The following is a 19875-nucleotide window of genomic DNA, read 5'->3' as shown; positions in this document are numbered from 1 at the left end:
AATACCATCCGGCTCCAATTGTCATTTCAGGATTCGCACCGTTTTAATGAATGCCAAAACTGTTTTTTCACTTGATAGAGCCTGACAAGACCAACAATCACAGATTAGAGAGAAACTTCTTGCTTTTCAACAAAGGTTAATAAATAGTGACAGCATTAAGTCTATTCTGATTAACTATGCTGAAAGATATTATTGCTGTTTGTAACATGAAATCATTATTGGATTAAGCACAGCATATAAAAATGAAATGTGAGTTTTAATCTCAAACACAGACATTCAGGCTGCTCAGATAAAGGCAAGGATAACACTCAGGGGCCCATATTAATTTTTAAGTTGCTCTGGCAAAGGGATATTATCTATCATTTGTCTGGTCTGTATTTGATGGTCCTTCAGTGAACTCTCCTTGCCTCCCCCAAACCACCCCACCGTCACCTCCCAAAGACGCAAAGAGGGAAATTGCAGTGACAATCCTCCTTTGCTAAGTCATATCACTTTGAGTGTTAAACATAGCATGGGAGGATGCAAACAGAGATCCACGGACAAAAGTGGCCTCACTCTTCTAAGGGTTCTCTGACCTCAAAGACCTTCCCCAAGAAAATGCCAATCTCAAGTAAGGGGATGGGCTGGAGAATGACGAGACCCACCCTTGTTTCCTAGATGAAGAAGTTTGGGGAAAGGAGTAAAAGTGAGTAAAAGGCTCCTAGTGGGGTCATTAACCTGGGACAGGGTTGGGAAAGAGATGAGATCCAAGTTCAAAACCACTGCCTTGCCCTTTCCCTACCATCCCATCCACTGTGGACACTGAAAAGGTCCCCAGATGCATTGTTTGAGATATTTTGTATACTCATTCATTCAGCACCCAGACTGCGATGTCTAAATACCATTTTCCACTAAAAGAATCCAGGACTCCCACAGCTGAGTCCACAGGTGAAATGGGAAATGTACAGGATGAGTCTGGGACATCTTGTCTTCCTGGAAAGCAAGAAGGCTGTGCAAGACCATGGGAGGAATCCAAAGGATTCAGAAGCCGACGTGCAGAGGCCCCCATGCCACGCCCATGTCCCATCAGAGAGTATAAATAAGGATAAGAACTTAAATGGATGAAAACACTTCAATTATGCTTGCACCCGTGGCTTTATAATGATAAAAACAAAAAACAAACAAAAAAACCCCCTCTCATTGGCCCCTTTTAGAGGATGCCAGTGAACCAACTCTTCATTTTTAAAACTGGCAAATAAAGGGAAAGAATGAAACATTTATTTTTCCTTTTCTGGACACACTTTCCTTCAGCAAATCATTGATGAGGGGTGGTTTCTCTGTAGAGACATCTTCCAGTTAAGAAAGAGAGAGACAGAGTCAATGTATGAACATTTTGCAACCTTTAATGAATTAATGGACCTAGGCAATGATCATCAGTGGGCACGAAACCCAGTGGATGAAGAGCTGATAGGGAACTTGACAATGGATGGATTAGGCTGACAGCTCCTGAACCCACTGATCAATCTCAATGTCAAAGAAAGGGAGACATCCAGACCTCGTGTGCCTCTTGATGATAGGGCATACTGCCACCCGTGATGTGGACTTGCCAAAAATATTGAACCAATATCTGATCAAGCCTCTGGGGCTACTGCTCCAGTTCGCAGGAGACCCAGGTGATGGAACAGAGTGTTAAATGACACCACAGGGACATGCTCAGCCAGAGTCAGTGGAGGGAAACTCGTTGGGACAAATAGCCTGGCTGCTCCAGCAAGAAAAGAAGAGAGGAAAGGAAAGAGGGAGAGCAGGAGGCTGGGACAGAAAAGACAGGGGAGAGACTGGGGGAGGAAAGCGAGGGGACAGAGAGGAAGGAGGACACAGAATAAAACATGAATCTGTAAGTCCCTAGTGATATAAATAAATAATTGGATAAACAAAGGAGCAAGAAAGAAAAGCTCTTCAACTGATAAATGCAGAAGTGATGATAGAAAGAGAAAATCACCATTTGGCAAACACCACAGCAATAATTGTTTCAGGCAAGAAACATCAACAGATGCTAAAAATAGTGGGCAAAAGAATGATGAGTAACACAATATTTATTTACATTGTCTCAAAGTATTTCCCCACAAGATACTTATTAATTATGAAGGGAAAAATAATAACTTCACAGTGGAGATTCCCAGCAGACCTCACCTTAGGCAAGTGACCAAATTCACACCACCAGTAATGGGACAAATGGATATCATGTGCCTCCTGATATGATGCACTGAGAAGGGCACAAGATCATTCTGGTGGCATTTCTGCCAAAAATGCATAACCTGAGGTAAATATGAGTAAACATCCTACATCCATGAGTGAACATCCTACATTCCCAAATCAAAGGACAATCTACAAATATAATAAATGTCCAGTTCTCATCAAAAAGTGTCAAGGTCGTACAATCACAAGAGTTCTGTCCATTGTAGTAAAAAGTGGCCCCAGATTCCCCCTCACTATGACACAGTCCCTAAGAAGTCTATTCAAGATTCACACATTAAACAGGCCTCCTTTTTCACTTGGTCCCACAGGGAATCTCCCTGCATCCCAGCACTGAGCACAGAGATACTCACTGAATAAATACTTCAATGAATAATAACCAGCTTAAACAAACAAACAAACAAAAAGGATTTGTATTGGCTCACATGACCTGAAAATGCCAGGTCATCTAGCTTCAGGCATGGCTGTATCCAGCTGCTCAAACGATGTTATCTCCTCTTGTTCATCTCCTGGCTCAGCTTTCTTCTGCGTGAGTGGCTTTGTTCTCAGCCAGGGTTTCCCTTGGAAACTCTGTTTCACCAGCTTGCCAACTCCTAGGGAAAGAAATCACCTCTTTCCCAGTAGTTTTAGTGAAAATCCTAGGATTCACTCTGGACCAACTTAGGTACATGCACTTGAATCTGTTCCAGATTAAAGGAGACTAAAAGGACATGACAACTAATGCAATGCATGATCCAGAACTGGACCTTGGGCCACAAAAAGACAGTGGGAAACTGACAAAATTTGGGTAAAATCAGCACACAAGACTATAGTGTTGTGTCAATGTTAATTTCCTGATTTTGTAATTGTTCTGTGGGTATGTTGAATGTTAACATTTAGGGAATCTGGGTAAAGGGGATATGGGGAATTCTTTGTTCTATTTTTGCAACTTTTGTAAATATTTTTGAAACTATTTTAAACTATAAAGTTAAAAAATAAAATGTTTAAATAAATTAAATGGGAAGCCTTCCCCAGCTGCCTTATCTCAGGAGGTTCCCTCAAGACAGCATTTCACAACAACTCTTACTTTACAGCACTCAGAAATACAAATTCACCCGTGGCTTCTTTGCTGAATGCATCCTCTCTCCCTGGCTCGTGGGCCCTCTGCACCCAAGGCACTTTCTTATCAGAGGGAATCACTGTTTTCCCTTCACCATTCCCTTCTTTTCTCATGCAGTTTTTATTACTCTTTTTAATTACATGTTCATCTGCATTTGGCTCATTTGTTTATTTGTCCAGTCAATAAATACCTGAGGACACAGGAGTGCTAGGTAAACACTAGATGTTGAGAATCCAGGGGTGATCTGATCACACACACACCTTTGTCCTGTGTCCATCAGACTGAAATCTCCATGGGGCACAGCCCATGCCTGCTTTGTTTCCTGCTCTGTCTCCAGCGCCTGTCACACAGTTGGCATTCAAGAAATGCCTGCTGAATGAATAAATGGATGAATGGCATTCACACCACCACTACTGCCAGCACCTTTACCAAGCATGTTAATTGATCCCAGAACTCTTTCCCCTTGAGCCTGGCCAAACAGGTACACAATGCATTTGCCTAAACGCATGGAAGAAGCTTCAGTCACCACCTGTTTTAGAGATGAAGGAATGAAGATCAAAAGGCAGGAGGAAGTCACTGGCCTTAGATCCCTCACAGAACCCAGTCCCCTGATACCCAGCCCTGTGCAGGTCTCCCTACCCCATGACGTTAAGAGACATTTCTACAACAGCTGCCAAATTTTAGATAATTGCTAGGCCTCCTTAGACCTCACACCAACCTCTTGCAAGGCCCCTCTAGTATATCCCCGTCCCCCGGTTTACTCCACGGCAGGCATGGAAACATTTCCCCCAAAGATGGTTACTGTGCTCATGTTCCAAAAAGCAAAGAAACTGACATGAATGTGGCCTCATAAGCTGAGGACTACCTGCTTCTGACACTCAGGCACCTCCTGAAACAGCGGCCAAGAATAGCTTGCCCATCGGCTGTGCCACTGCGTTTAGCACTTAATCATACTTTGTTTTCTATTTTCCTCTATCTGTTTCATGGGTTTACAGCCAACTTAACCCTCTCTACCACCAACCCACGAGGTAACCAATGGTTGCAGATATGGGTTCTGAAAAGCAAGCTAGTCCCACTCCTTTTCTGGGCCTCGGTTTCCCCATTTGTAAATGCAAGGGGGTGGTTTGTAAATGCAAGTTACAGAGCACTGGGTTCAGATCCCAGCTTAGCCACTTCCTCAGAGACTGTGGGCAAGTACAGAACTGCTCCCTGTCTCAGTTTCCCCATATGTGAAATGGGTCAGTGCTGCGAGACTCACTGGGGAATGTCAAGCTCATACAGCAGGTGTCTGGTAGACAGTAGATGCTACTTCCATCTAAATTCTCCTCATTTATCTTGTGGGGCCTTCTAGAATCACTGGCTTCTCCATTACACTGAATGAATCTGGTAGGAGGGGATGGTCTGACAAGGATCCTTGGAGTTGAATTTAGCCTTGAGGTGGGTAGATCCTGTGCTGCCCAGATGATCCCCCCAAGGACAGGGACATCCCTGCATTGTCAATGCCTTTGGCACCGCTTGGCACGAAGGGGTTTTGTGTAGAATATCATTTATTTGTTTTTCATCTTTGTCTATTTTTAATTTCAGATATTACAGGCTCCAACCCAGACCTTTTGGCTCCCTGCACCCTCTGGCCCCTACCTAGAGAATGAGCATCCCACCTGCCAGGGCAGACGCCCCTATCCTCTAAACTCCCCCAAGCCAGGGCAAATGTAGGAAATACCGCGGCAGCTGCAACATCAGGCCCTGCCCAGGGGAAGCCCACAGCTCCCCCAGAACTCTCCCCAGGAACTCCCCGCCAGAACTCCCGGAGGCAACAAAAGAACTCAGCAGGGAACATGGAGAAAAGAATTGTAAGTGACGTCTACATGACATCTTCGCCTGACTGAATTAGGCAGGGAATCTTGAGGAAGGATGTATGTGCCCCAGTCAAACGCCCAAAAAGTTCCCACAGAGGAGAAACTTATGTGACCCAAGGACTTGAACAGCCCACGTATAGTAAGTGGGCTGTGTGAGGGGTCTGCAGGCTTGGCCACAGAACTGGCAGACTGCCTGGTCACACCAGACCTTGATGCAAGGGATGGGATGACAGTCACCAGAAGCTATACGTTTGAGTGTACCAGTAGATGTTACAAAGGGCCTCAGTTTCCCGACCTGTAAAATGAGGGAAAGGTGCAGATTCAATGAGATGGTGTAAGTCAACACTTAGCACAATGCCTAGCACGTAATTAATGCTCAACCAAAGCGTGAAGGGGGGGGGGGGTGTTACATGTTATCACTGCTTCTAAATTTCAAATGGGACAAATGTGATGCACTGAGCTCATCCATTACCCATTTCATCTGACTTGCTGGAACAACCCTTCTACCACATCCCCGCCCCTCCTTGTCCCCCTCGCCTCTCTGGGCCACACTGGACAGCAGCTGGTTCCACATCTCACCAGAAGCTTCCATACCTCCCTGACTTTGCATCTATCAATTCCTGATACAGAAGTGTTGTTCACCCCTGCCCCTTTCTGTCACGTCAGAAGCGCTGTCATTCAAGGCCCTTCTCTTAGAAGGCTTCGGGATTTTCTCCATCAAAATCCATCACCTCCTCCTTGGTGCTCCCATGGCACCTTGCTCCTCTGTCTATCGGCAAGTAATACAAATTATCAGTTGCTAATATCATCACTGTAATCGGAGCTGCCATTAATTACCACCAAGAGAAATTCCCAATCCTCTGAACAACTCCATGCAGCAAGTATTACTGTTCTCTCCACTTTACAGACAAGAAAACTGAGTCACAAAGAGGTGAAGCCACTTGTGCAAGGTCCCCTAGCCAGGAGACAACAGAGACAGACTTCACCTTGGGTCTATGTGGCTCCAAAGCCCTTACTCTACTCCCGATGAGTGCCCATTCAGGTGGGAACGCGCATGTCCCATTTCCTGGAGGTCATGAGTCACAGGCCGTGGAAGGAGAAACAGAGTGGTACACGTGCGAGTGTATACACACAGGCACACAGCTTTCTGGCTTCTCACAGTAGCCCTCTCCTGAATTTCAAAACATCTCCCCTTCACTGAGTCACCTTCCTAGGAAGAGGGGGAGAGAAATCAATACTCATTGCCCATCAACTCGGTTATCAAATCAAGCAGCATCAGCCCCCGAGGCCACAGCTGATTATTCCAAAACCCCCAAACCCCATTTCATTACAGTTAAAAGAACATTTCCTTTTAATCACCCCCAAATATTTCTGAGGTGGCAGAAGGAAATAAGACTGCCTGGGGAGAAGAGTAGATGATGCATCTTTACACAGAAGGGCACAGCGCAGTGTGCAGGGGCAGCAGGTGCATCTCAGTGCAGGGCCCTGAGCCCCGTGGAGACCACCCGACCCTCAGCGTGGCTCCCAGGTCTATTTGGGGGGCAGTGATGAGCTGCTCACAGGGCTAACTGGCCAAAAGCAGCTACTTAGAGGACAGCAGGTCACAAGATGTGGCAGTGAAAACCTGGCCAGGAGAAGCACAATGTTTCAAAAGAAGCCACCAAGGCTGAGGTCCCATTCACCTTCTGTAAGAGCCATATGGCTCCCACACTCCCTCTCCTTCCTTTTAAAGATGCAACGACATTCTCTGAGGGCCACAGCAGGCTGCAAGCTCAGGTGGTCCCCAAAAGGACAGCCAAGGTGAACAGCAAGGGCTGAAGTAGAAGTATGGCAGAGGTCCATCCCTTCTGTAATCTTGGGGTGTCTCTGAAGCTCACTGGGCTGCTGTTTCCTCCTGTTAAACAGGTATTGAGTTTATAGTCCCCCTTTTTTAAACCTCCCCCAATACCTTTATTTATTTTTTAAAAATGTTTATTTATTTATTATGAGAGAGATAGAGGGAGAGGTGGGGGGGGGGTAGAGAACACGTGCAACTCGAGCTCGAACAGGGGAGGGGTAGAGAGAGAGGGAAAGAGAATCCCAACAGGGCTTGACCCCATGAAATCATGACCTGAGCCGAAATCAAGAGTAGGACGCTTAACTGAGTGAGCCACCCAGGTGCCCCTATAATCCTCCTTTCTATCAATGATTCTGAAAACAGCACAGCAGTTAATAGTACTGATAATGGTGAAGTTAACGAGCACTCACTGTGGGCTGGGTCCTTTCCTTAAATGCATTGTGTGAATTATCTTATTTTACAGATGAGGAACTGGTAGCACGCAAAGGTGAAGCAACTTGCCCCACATCACAAGCCAGAGGACATAGAGCTGGGATTTGAAACTGGGAAAGCCTGGCCTCTGAATTGGGCTCCTTCCCCCTTTCCCACCTCCCCAACTGGCCTGGGTGAGGTCCAGGCTTCGGGACCCAAACAAAAGTGAATGGGTTCATTTCCTGGGGTTCCCTTTTGGACCCTGTTGACCCATGACGCCCATCAGCCATCCTGAGGTTTGGCTTCTAAATTAAATACTTCTTAATGCCCCAAATCCATCAATAAGCACTTATTAGGCACCTATTGTATCTCTTATGTTAGGTATGGTGGGGTGGGTGGGGAAGAAAGGCAAGAAATGAACCTCTGGTCTGCTAGGGACCCTGGCCTGATATGAACACAGTGCAGGTAGGACACAGCTGAATTAGATACAAAGCAGGAAAAAAAGATGCCCTAAGACAGAGAAAAAATACAAAAGACAATAAGGCGAAAAGAAACAGAGGCTCTTGGTGGTAGCTTAGCACTCAGGCAGGATTTCAAGGGCAGGAAGGTTTGAGATAGGTGGAAAAGAGGAGGAGGACACACTTGGGCAAGTGCATGGACCTAAGGTCGTTCAAGTATAGTGGATCCTGGGACTTTTGCTAGAGCTACTGGGAAAAAGGTGATTTTTTTCCCTGGGAATTGTCACGCTAGCGAAACAGAGGTACCAGGAGGAAATCCTGGCTGAGAACAAAGTGCACTCACATGGAGGAAAGCTGAACCAGGAGATGAACAGGATGAATAACATCATTTGAACAGCTGGATACCGCCATGCCTGAGGCTAGTGACTTGAAACTTTCAGGTCATGTGAGCCAATAAAAATCCTTTTTTTGTGTAAGCTGTTTCCAGGTGAGTGTCTCTCACATACAACCACAAGAATTGTACCCATTACAGTAGAGAGTGCCCCTGATTCTCTCTCACTGTGACACAATCCCTGAAAAGCCTATTTGAGATTCATGCATCTGTTCTTCTCTTTCACTTTGTCCCACAAAGTGTCTCCAGGCATTTGGGCACTGAGCACAGAAACATTCATTGAATGAATGAATGACGCTCTCCCCCCGCCCCACAGTCAGTGCACCACCTGTCTGTCGAGGTCACATTCACTGCCTCAAACCCATCCCCTGGTCTTGGGAGTCGTGTGATAATGTCTCAATTTTCTGCCAGTTCCTCTACCTCTGGCCATCACAATCACAGTTAGGTGATTAACTCTAGGAGATGTTCCAGGCACCCACAGCTCTGCAAAGTGTTCTCTGCTGGAGGAGAGATGTCCAGATCAGGCCCCCTCCTTCCGTGGGAAGCTACCAGATTGCACTTGAATCCAATCTCCTCTTTAGCTGCAGTAAAGCTCAGGAGCACAATCCATCCACTCATCCAACAAACGTGTGTTGAACACTATTACACACCAGACCTTTTGCTCAGTGTCTGAATGAGTCTGGTTACAGGACTGGGCACAGGGGCAAAATCTAGGGGGGTTTCTTTTCCATGAAAAAGAAGAGGCTTCACCCCCCCACAAGCCAATAAGACCCTCAAGATAAGAGTAGTATCTCTGCTAGGCAGGAAACTCAAAACTTATCTGTTGTCAATAATAATAAAACATTTTAAACTCCTAAAAAATGATCCCCCCCACCCACCCCCATAAACATCAAGGCATCAAAGTTGAGTCTTGTCGATATCTCTGTTACACTGGCAAGGAATGTTCCCTTGCAAAAAGATAAAATGGTAATAATAACACCAACCTTTAAAAAAACCATTTATCATGCCAGATGCCAAGCTAAACGTTTTAGCTATACTGTTTCATTGAATCCTTGCTACAACCCTAAGCAGGGAGAAACTGGAGGCTCAGAGAGGTAAGTAGCCCAAAGTCACACAGAAACTGGAGGAAGTAGGATTTCTACACAGATCTGGAAGATTCCAAAACATCTCCAAGCCTCTGCTTTCTTTTTTATTAATTTAGAAATAAGTAGGACCTACTTCAAGGGGTTTCTACAAAGGCTAGATGAGATAATGCATGCAAAGTGTTTTAGCACATGGCCTTGCCCGTGTGAAGGGCTTCTCCCAGCTAGACTGGGTATTTCATCATCAGTGTGTCTGACATGGTTTAAGGCAGGTGGGCTCAGGGCACCGTGCAGGGCCAAGCTCAGCGGAAATTCCCCTCCATATGCGGCTCTCCCTCTGCTGTCTGCCACTGATGCTCAAATGCCAGTCGCCTTTTGACAAGTGCACAAAACAGTTTTGGGTGCCCAAAGCCTGCTGGATCCACCCTGGCAGGGAGAACTGCCAGGTGGCTCTCTTGCCGGCTGGCTCCTGCCCCTGGCTACTGCCCAGAGTGACTTAACCCAAGTCTGTACCTGCTTGCCAAATCGATGGAGGAAAGATGAGCATAGCATGTGGCCCAGCCCACCCACACAGGACATGCGCCCTATAACCCATTCCACATCCCCCCTGGCATTCCCAGCCTGGTGCCTGGCACATAGCAACTGCCTGACAACATAGAGTTGGGCAAGGCTGCAGAAAGAGTAGGTTACAAGTTGTGTTTAAAAAAAAAAAAAAAGATGATGATGATATTGTGTGCTGACGGGATGTTTTAATCTGGATTCAGGCATTCCAGAAATAACAATAGCTCACGCTCTATAGCACTCACTCTAACCTTTTATGTAAGGTAAGGAATTTAACCCTCACAACACTCCATGCAGTAGTTACTATTATTAAATCAATTTTACAGATTAGAAAACTGAGGCACAGACAAAATGACTTGTCCACAATCACACACAGGAGGGACACACTGGACCCAGGCTGTTCAGCCCATACAAATCTGCCGTGTTCAAGAAAGGAAACAGGTGAGAGACAGCCTTGAGGTTGCCACTGTCACACTTCCCACTTTGCAGACAAGACGACTGAGGCTCAGAGAAGCTGAGAAACATGCTCAAGACCACACAGCGTTTGAAGCCAGGCTTCAGATCTGCATTCAGAACTGGTTCCTGATCGCATTAAATTTTGCATTGCATCTGTTTCTACTCTGTAAAATCTGACTCCTCCACACCAGTTGCTTCGTCTTGCAGAGAGTGATACCACAAAAGACAAAGCCCAGTGATAGGAAGGTGAGCCAGATGGGCACTGGGATTGAAAGGAGGCTCCCCTGACCCCACGAGAAGCCCAACAGCCACCAAGTTCCCTGCAGGGCTTGAGTTCTCTGCCCCAGAGAAACGATCGTGGCAGGTTACGTCATGTGGGTGGGAGAGTTTAGTGCATCATGCAGTGTGGCCATCTGGGCTGTGGCCAGGGTCCCCACCACCCAGCTCAGGGGAACCAAACCCAGGGTACCAGCCTGCTCCAGGCCAGGTCAGCAATTGTCTACCAGGGGCTCCCATGGTTGGGTGCAGGTGTGCCTTGAAAAGCACATTCTGTACCATAAAGTAACTTTATATTTAGAAAGCAGCACCCCTTCCGGAAACAAGACACCCATTGTTTGTATGGCCAAAGCTGCAGAGGTAAAGTTTGTCAAAACACCAGCTGGAGCAGGGTGGGTTAAAAATGGCACAATCCTCATAGGCATCTGGAGGTTTCCGGAGTCTCTGACCCACGTTGAGGCCAGCGGGGAGCCTGGCTGTCTGTCGATGGCATTGCAGTGCTGTGTTATCAAACCCAGGGAGGTTCCTGACAGGCTATTACCCAAGGATGGCTCTGCCGGGGGCTCCATATGCAAGAGGACAGGAGAGCATCACACATGCTCTCACATGCAACATATGCATGACACACATTCTCATACATTCTCTCACACATGTACACCCACACATAGCATGGCTCACACTCTCACACACAATGCGTGCTCACACACAACATGCTCTCACATGCACACATGCCCTCATACAACATACCCCCCCATATGATACACTCCTCTGTACAAACCCACATGTTCAAATGCATTCCCACACACTCACATGTACACACACTTTCCTCCAGCTCATGTGCACATCCCCACACACAGGCATAGGGACCCATGATCACACATTCCTGTGCCCCTCCAAGATGCTGAAATACATCCACACACAGAAAATGATAGGCAGAGTCCCAGAGAAACCTGTCCAGACCCATACCCAGCCACACCCAACCACACCCACGGACATGACACATAAAGACACAGAAGGACACACACAACTCAAGAACAGACACACACAAAGACTCGCACTTGCTCTTGCATGTGGACAACCCCCCAGAGCCACAATGCACACAGAGAAAAACACACAGGGACCCGCACAGGTACACACACTGGGCAGGACGCGCACACACACACACACACACACACACACACACACTCAAGTCACAGCCTCCTGCTTTCACATCCCGAAGATCTCCCACCCGAAGGCAGACCCTGCCACTCACCCTGGGCAGGACTGTCCAGACACAGGCGGCGGTGCTGTCCTTCCAGCCCTGGCCTGGCAGCTGAGCCCACACTAAGGGCCTGTCAAGCAGCACCAACAGCAAATAAAAAGCGAATGTGCAAAAATAAAACCGAAAGGCTGCGATAAAGCAGTCCCCTTCCCACAGGACTCCGCGCTGACGCAGGTTCTGCTCTCTGCAATAAACATTTTCATTCTAATTTTAAAAGACATTAGCATTACCTCTTTGGCTCTCCAGCTAGCCAGACGGTACTCGCCTGCTGGGCCTCCCGCAGGCCGCCCTGGGTGGTGAGGGGGTGCAGGGTCCCAGGCTTTGAACCCCACGTGTGCAAGTCACCCTGCGCGACGAGTGCGACCTGGGGACCTGCAGGCCACCTGGGTGTTACTTTATACCATCTTCATGGGATCCCAGGAAGGGCACACAGGATAAAGCAAAGAGATACCCCCAAACTTCCCCTGAAGAACTCTCTCTCACTCCAGCCAGGACCCCTGAGAATCCAATCCTGCCCTCCAATATGAGCACCACACAATGAGAAAGGCAGCTTTCAAATGGTGGGTCTGCCCCCCCAACAAACAAGGGGCTCGGTGTGAACTGGGGTGCCGTTCTCCACAACTCACCCTGCCTGCAAACTCAAGTCTCAGCTCACACCTTCTGGTAGTGACCCAATCCAATTTCCAGGCTTGGTGAGGGCTTAAGGGAGAAGGGAAACCACACGCTAGTCTGGGGGAAAAGTGAGCTACTTGTATGAGCTCAGAGGCCCAGACCCTAAAATGTAGCATCTAGCCTCAAGCCTCAGCTCTTGCCCCACAGCTCTTGCTCACCCTTGAGGTCCCAGGCACTCTCAACAGGTGATTTCCGCAAAGCCCACCTCCAGGCCTTTGCCCCCACAGTTCCCTCCTCCTAGAATACATTTTCCAGTCTCTTCCCTAGAGCTGTGCCTGGTTCTCCTTCAGGTCTCAGCTTCCTAGTCACTTCATCCCACATTGTTGGGGTCTGAGGATCCCATACCGAAGGGGGCAGCCAAGTTCCTACCTGCACTGAGCTATAATGCAGGCAGCCTCCTCCCAGGAGCATTCTCAGCCTCCCAGATTTTGTTGAGCGCCTCTCCTCAGCTCCCACAGGCTCCTGGGCTCCCCGCTTAGGGGACAGCTCTTCACAGGCTGGTTTCACCTGCCTGTCTGCAGTCTGTCTCCGGTGGCTATGACTAGGAGCTCCCCAAGGGCAGGGAGCAATATGCCATCCTCGCCAGGTCTCCCCGCATGGGGCACAGCATAAGCCCAATAGGTGGATGCTGAATGAATACATAAACAAACAGTTCATGCTGGCAAAGGTGTGGCTTGTGGTCTTCTTCCTCTGGAATCACACAGAGAAACCGGGAAAGGGAGACCTAGGTAAGTCCTTGTTATAGACAGGACATGACATTAGCTCCCACCTCTTGTATGCTCTGCCCTGGGGCTGGGGGTACAGCCCCTCCAGCCATTGCCAACTGTTTACACATCACTATATTATCAACTGAGGCTCCACAGATCCCAAGCATAAAAACATGGGGTGGGAAAAAGAAATGTCAGCAGATGGCTCACAGCAGCCTCCCTCCAGGGCCTCTTGAATCTCCCTTTGAAATGTCCTTACGTTGGTCTTCTCCTGGGCAGCCCCAGGGCCACTGCCAGGCCCAGGCCCCCTTAAGATACAGGTCTAGATGGTAGCAGGAGCTCCCCCCAACCAAACTCCCTGACAGTTGTTACCTTGACAATCCTTCCTCCCTGCAGTGACCTGAGGGCTCCTCGCAAAAGGTAATGGATCCTGTCACAGGCTTCCTGTACCTCTTAGAACTGACCCCCCAGAATCCTCACCCTGAGTCTCCAGGAAAAGCCCAAACTGAACCCAGTGGCCCAGGAGGCCTGACCTGAAACCTACCACCCGCTCCAAGCTCACCTTGATCTCCAATTAAATGACTCACCAGTCTTCAATGCCCCTGGTTCTCAACCTCTCGTGCCAGTGCCCATGCTGTTCCCGATGCCTGATGCTGTTCCCTGGTGTAGAATGGCTACCCTAATTCCTTGCCTGGAAAACTCATTTTTCCAGACCTGCTGCAAGCATTTCCTTTGGTGCTCCTTCCCAGCTCCTGGCTCTCTGTGAACCTGTATAGTATATATCCTGTGCTACAGAAAACCTCCATCTTATGCTGTCATGGGTGGTCATCTCTCCCTGGTGACCCTCTTAAGAGTAGGAGTCCCATCTTATTTAACCAGGGGCTCTGCAGATCTGGCCCAGAATAGACACATTAATATGTATTAGTGATTACTGCTGTGATTAATATAATTTTTAAGCTTCCCTGTGGCCTCGTGCCTTGCTATAAGCTCTCATATTAGTTTGTTTCTAATAAACCAAGCCAAAAGGAGAGATCTAGATGCCTCTGCTCCCTAACTCCTCATGCTCCGGTCTGGAGATAGAGGGCTTAGGGATCAGCATATGAGCAGTGTGGTGGGGAAGGTCCCTCAGAGATGACACAGGAAGCAGAGAGGTCATGATAGGGATCATCTCAGAGAGTATCTGAGACTCTCACACTCAGCCCAGAACAACATGGGTCTGAGTCCCATGTCCTGTGTCACATTCCCCTACCCGTGCCCCAACCCCATCACTTTCCTGGAGCTCTGTCACAGCAGGAGTCAGGACAGGGTTAGCATGAGGCAGGCTGTGTAGGCTTTTAAAGACAGATGGGACCCTGAAAAGGAGACAGAAAAGATCCTCAGTACAGGATCCTCTCTGCCCAATGGGTTGGCAAGACCCTACTTTTAGGACCTGATACTTTATCTTGAAGAAACAGACTTGCTTTCTGAAGGCAAGACCTTTGCTGCCCCCCACTACCTCTGGCTGCGTCTCCTGAATAACTCCAGCTCCGCTCATAAACCAGCCCAGGGGCTAAACTGGCCTTGCCTTCCAAAGCCGGACATGCAGCTGGGCTCAGAAGCGGGAAATTAAAACATCATAGAAGAGGGACACGTGCTGAGAATGCCACGTGGCCTTGGGTAAGTGACTTCACCTCTCTGAGCCTCAGTTCCCTCATCTAGAAAGTGTGTGCAAGTAATAAAAACTCCTGAGGTCCCACACAGGAAACACCCAGCATGGGGCCTGGCCTCCTACTCTGCTCCACACATTAGGGGCATTATGATGATAATTTGGGCAAACCTAACTAGCTTCTGGAAAGCAGGAAGAAAGGCCAGCGGGGAAGAGAGGAGCCTAGGGCAAACAAAGAGCCTTAGCCCAGGCAGTTAGGGAACTTGACGCTGTGGTTCCCCCACACCCTCCTATACTCACCGAGAAAGGCTCCCCTTTATACTCCCCAGGCAGCGACAAGAGTGCTAACCAGCCTCCGGTAATGATAATGCTCTGAGGGCCTGGCAGCTCCTGATTCTCCACACTGGGGGCGGCGGGGGGGAGGGGGGGTACGACAAGCGCTGGGTCGGGAAGAGCACGCTCAGTGGCTCAGATAATCCAGGGGCTGTCACTCATCCATGAGCCATTCTTGTCAGGTGTCGCCAAGCCCCTTGTACTGCCTCCTGCCCCCAATTTGCTGCCAGCTCTATCTGGTTCTGGGGGATGTGAAATTTCTCAGCCCCTGCACCCTTGCACCACCCTGGGGGGTTGGGGGCTCAGGGCCTGAGCTCTGGAGGCAGATCACAGCTCCAGCACCGAGCAGAGAGCTCCCACAGTTTATGGGGGTGGTGGGGGTGGGCTCATCCCAGGCCACTTCCAGTGCCAAGCACTTTAGACCAGCATTTCCTGACTCCGCACAGGCCTGAGCATGTTCCCCCATGATGGCTTTGAGACCCTGAAAGGGGGCAACGGTGCTCAAAGCAGACAAAATGGACAGAGGCTCTGACTTCCCTTGGGTCATGGAGAGCAAGAGTAATATTTTTTAAAATCTTTTTTGCATTTATTTATTTTTGAGAGACACAGGGAGACAGTGCAAGTGGGGGAGGGGCAGAGAGAGAAGCAGACACAGAATCTGAAGCAGGCTCCGGGCTCCAAGCTGTCAGCACAGAGCCCGACACGGGGCTCGAGCCCACGAACCATGAGATCATGACCTGAGCCAAAGTTAGATGCTCAGCTGACTGAGCCACCCAGGTGCCTCGAGAGCAAAAGTAATATTAATAAAACATTAATAACAGTAACAGCCGTAACTTCTGAACACCAGCTTTATACTGGACCTTATACGCTAGCTCCTCCACCAGCATTCTCTCCTTTACTCCTCAGTAGTCTCTTCAGGAAGGTAGCATCGTTATGCTTATTTTATAAACAGGAAACTGAGATTTAAAATGGTAAAGTCATCTCCCCCAGTAACCCATCTTACACACCAGGAAACAAAGACCGAGAGAGGGCAAGCCCCTTGCCTGAGTACACACAGCAGGTAACATACCAGAATTTGATTCCAAGGTTATCTGACCTTTATGTTCTTAACCACAACACTTTCCTCCTCACAAAACCCACACCAATCGTTCAACAAAGAGTGGCCAAGCCTGTAAGAAACTCCAGGTAGTGTTCAGGGCTGGGGATACTGTGGTGAACATGATGAGTCCCTGTGCTCTTGCGGCTGACCAGCTAATGGGGGGTAAGACAGACACTGAAGGCTCTATCACTACCGAGGGTGATGAGGCCAGCTGGGTGACTAGGAGAGGACTTCATAAAAAAGAGAGTTCACCTTCTCCCAGAGATCAAGAAAGCCCTCCTGGTTACACAAGACTTCTGTACAGAGGAGCAAAACAGACATTCATTGGACAATCACATAAATCCTTTCTATTAAAAATGGTGGGTGCCACCAGATGGCTGGGCGCTGTCGTAACCAGGGCCCAACGGGAAGACACACATCCCCACGGACCCTCCAAGATGAAGGCAACAGAAGTTACTTACCTGGCAGGAAAACCAGGCTCCCGGCATGATCCTTGCCTCCCCTTGCCAGCTCTAGGCCCCTGTAAACTTCTCCTGACCTTCTGGCCACAAGGAGGTGGCCGGAGCTGCTTGCTCGGGGCCCAGCTGCAGCCTCTGGTTCCCCTCCTTCATGCGGCTCTCAGAATTATCGATTCTGCCACTGGAACGGCCAGGATAATTTTGCTTAGCTTCAAATACCTGGTTCTCATGAATTCCTTGGCCAGAAGGTTATAAAGCTTCTTCTAAAACATGGGGGAAAGATTAAGCCTGCTTATGGTTAATAATACACTGTACCCTGTCCATCAAGCTGCCTGTCTGCTATTGAAAGTTCACTATTAGATACTTATTTAAACAGCCTCGCAAGACCTCCGAGGAAAGTGCAGTTATGCATTTTTCCCCTCTTTGCTGGCGTGAACGGCTATAGATAAACATCAATTCGCTCCTGCGGATCACAGTCACAGTAAATAAATTTTTCAGGAAGCTCGAGATCCGCACAAAAGCTCCACCAAGCTCCCATTTCACACAACATCAATGTTTGGCCTCTAAGAAATAAAAGCTCTAAGGTGCCCGTCACTAGGGCAAAATTATCAATTGTCAAGTCACTTTTAAAAGAGAAAGAAGACACAGCATTTCAGGGAGACATTTCCTAATGCGTGGGGAAAAAAACGGTGGATGGACAATCATTTCACCTGCAAAATAACCACTGGGACTTTTCCCCTAAAAGCCCAGGTGTCCACCCCCAAATTTCTGGCCCTGACCCACTGCCCTTCAGTGTGCCCAAGCACTCACAGCTAGAGTAGCCAGTTCTGGCTGAGTTCAATGACTCCAGTGACTCAGGCTCTGGGTTATTTTTACTTTCTCGAAGTATTTTTTTTTCACTACTTTTAGAAGTGGCAGACGAGGCTTGTCTATTATAAAATATTTGTTGCAAACACACACACACACACACACACACACACACACACACAAACACACACACTTGCTCGCTCACCACCCCACACACAGTTCCCGTCTGTGTAAAAATCTCAAGTTGCTGTGGTGTGAGGGACAGGAGACGGGGAAGCTGAGACACCCTCCTGGGCAAATGAGGGTTTATATAACCCTTTGGGCCTTGGACTCAGCACAGTTCTGCCGGAGGAAGGATCCTCTAAGCTGGGAACCTGGAGGACATGCCATTTTAGAGATGGGGAAGCTGAGGCATGGAGGAGCCTAAGAGAGGGAAAGGGAATCAAGAAAGTGGACTTGAATGTACCTGCACTCGAATCTCAGCTCCACCACCGTTAGCTGTGTAGTCTTGGGCAGGTAACTTAAATTTGCCTGAGCCTCAGTCTCCTTATCTGTAAAGTGGGGATTTGCAGCAGTCTATGCCTCACAGGGTCACTGAGAAGATGGACTTCTACATTTATGCTCATTAAACTCTACTGTTAAAGGGCTCAGACCCTCCTAGCCAAGTGCTGGCAGAGACTAGGGCTGGATTTGATAGGAGGAAGCAGTGTTCTTGGAGCAGCACAGCCAGCCCTGATTCTAGGCCAACCACTTAAGGTCACAGCCATCTTCCCAGCCCCAGATTCTCTGTCCAAACAATAAGGCCTTGACTTGGCAGTCTCTAGCATTAAAATCATATATGTGGTGTCTTCACAATTAGTAGGGAAGGTGCTGTTACTATCCCCAATTTTCAGAGTGGAAAATTGAGGCTCAGGGAAGAACAAGTTGTCAAAGACCAAGGAAGCATGAACGGCCCCAGACCTCAGCTCAGCCCCACTCAGAAGCCTCTGCTCCTCTTCCCCACTGGCTGACTGCAACAAAGACTTCAGGGCTCAGCTTTGCTGTCAGCTTCACACTTAGGACTAATACTTCCTGGCCATGGGGGCGGGGGGGGGGAGGGGAGTGAGGGGGCAGGAGAGTCATTCCCATACCTCTTCCTCGCTTCCTCACAGAACTCCACACAAAGATCAGAGTGAAAAGGGTACTCTCAACATTTTCTAAAGGAAGTTTGTACTGGGAAGAATAGGATACCCTAAAATTCATGTCCACTTGGAACCTCATACTGTGACTTCATTGGGAAATAGATCTTTGCAGATGTAATTAGTAAAGATGAGGTCATACTGGGTTAGGGTGAGCCTTAACTCTAATGAAAAAGAGGACAGACACACAGAGAAGACAGACATGTGACAAGGGAGGCAGAAACTGGAGCGATGCAGCCACAAGCCAAGGAAAGCCAAGGACTGCCAGCAGCTACCAGGAGGCAGAAGGGGCAAGGAAGGATCCTCCCCCACAGCCTTGGGATGGAGCACGGCCCTGCTGCCACCTTGATTTCAGACTTCTGGACTCCAGAACCATGACTGAATACACTTCTGTTGTTTTAAGCCCCCAGTTCATGGCACTTTGTCATGGAAACTAATACAGTGCCTATTCTATAGAATGTATACAGAACTGTGGGCAACAACTGTCTAGGCTTTTAGAAGGTTCCAAACTGGCTGGGGTGAGAATAAAAATGGGCCCTCTTGGCTGGGCAACCAGGACAAGGTAGCCCAACTCATACCCCTCAGTGTCCTCATTGTTTCTCAAGGAGCTAACACAGCGAGGAACATAGACCATCCAGTCACATTTGACCTTGGCCAGTGATAATCCCAGCTGTGTCTCCTCCAGGCCTTCCTGGAAAGGACACGGCTGAGTCAGGATATCCACTATGGTGGCTTTGGGGCTGTAAATCTCATTTCCTTCCTGTGAACAGGAACAGCAAGGCTAGCCTTACGGGTTATTTATTGCCAGCTGCCTCTTACTGAGGCCATTCTCTGTACCAGGCACTGTGCCCAGTCACCTGGTCCCTGTCCAGAGTGGGCTCACTATCTTATTCAGCCACCTTTTGAGGTGAGTCTAGAGTGATCCCTTACACAGATGTGTGAACTAAGGCTGGCAGTGGCTGGAGTTAGCTAGAATGTGGCACAGACAGACATATAGGTCTGTTGGACTCCATCACTCCTAATCCGGAAGAAAAAGGAGGTTAACACACAGGAAGG

General features: G+C 48.4%; 1 protein-coding gene across 11 annotated transcripts in view; it reads right to left on the bottom strand.

Moving 5' to 3' along the window:
• Positions 1-19875, bottom strand: part of CUX2 (cut like homeobox 2) — a 282708-nt gene that overhangs the window by 193761 nt on the left and 69072 nt on the right. The window contains exon 1 of one of the 11 annotated variants that reach the window (XM_045041716.1): positions 16838-18703. The exons of the other annotated variants lie outside the window; for them this stretch is intronic. Within the exon in view, the coding sequence (XP_044897651.1) occupies positions 16838-16864 (27 nt within the window). The 5' untranslated portion in view covers positions 16865-18703. Of the gene's footprint in view, positions 1-16837; positions 18704-19875 lie in introns of those variants that run through there. 11 annotated transcript variants of the gene reach the window in all.

This window comes from Felis catus, chromosome D3, assembly GCF_018350175.1.
Source record: "Felis catus isolate Fca126 chromosome D3, F.catus_Fca126_mat1.0, whole genome shotgun sequence".
In the NCBI taxonomy this organism is placed as follows: domain Eukaryota; kingdom Metazoa; phylum Chordata; class Mammalia; order Carnivora; family Felidae; genus Felis; species Felis catus.
This window is presented reverse-complemented; position numbering and strand designations above follow the sequence as displayed.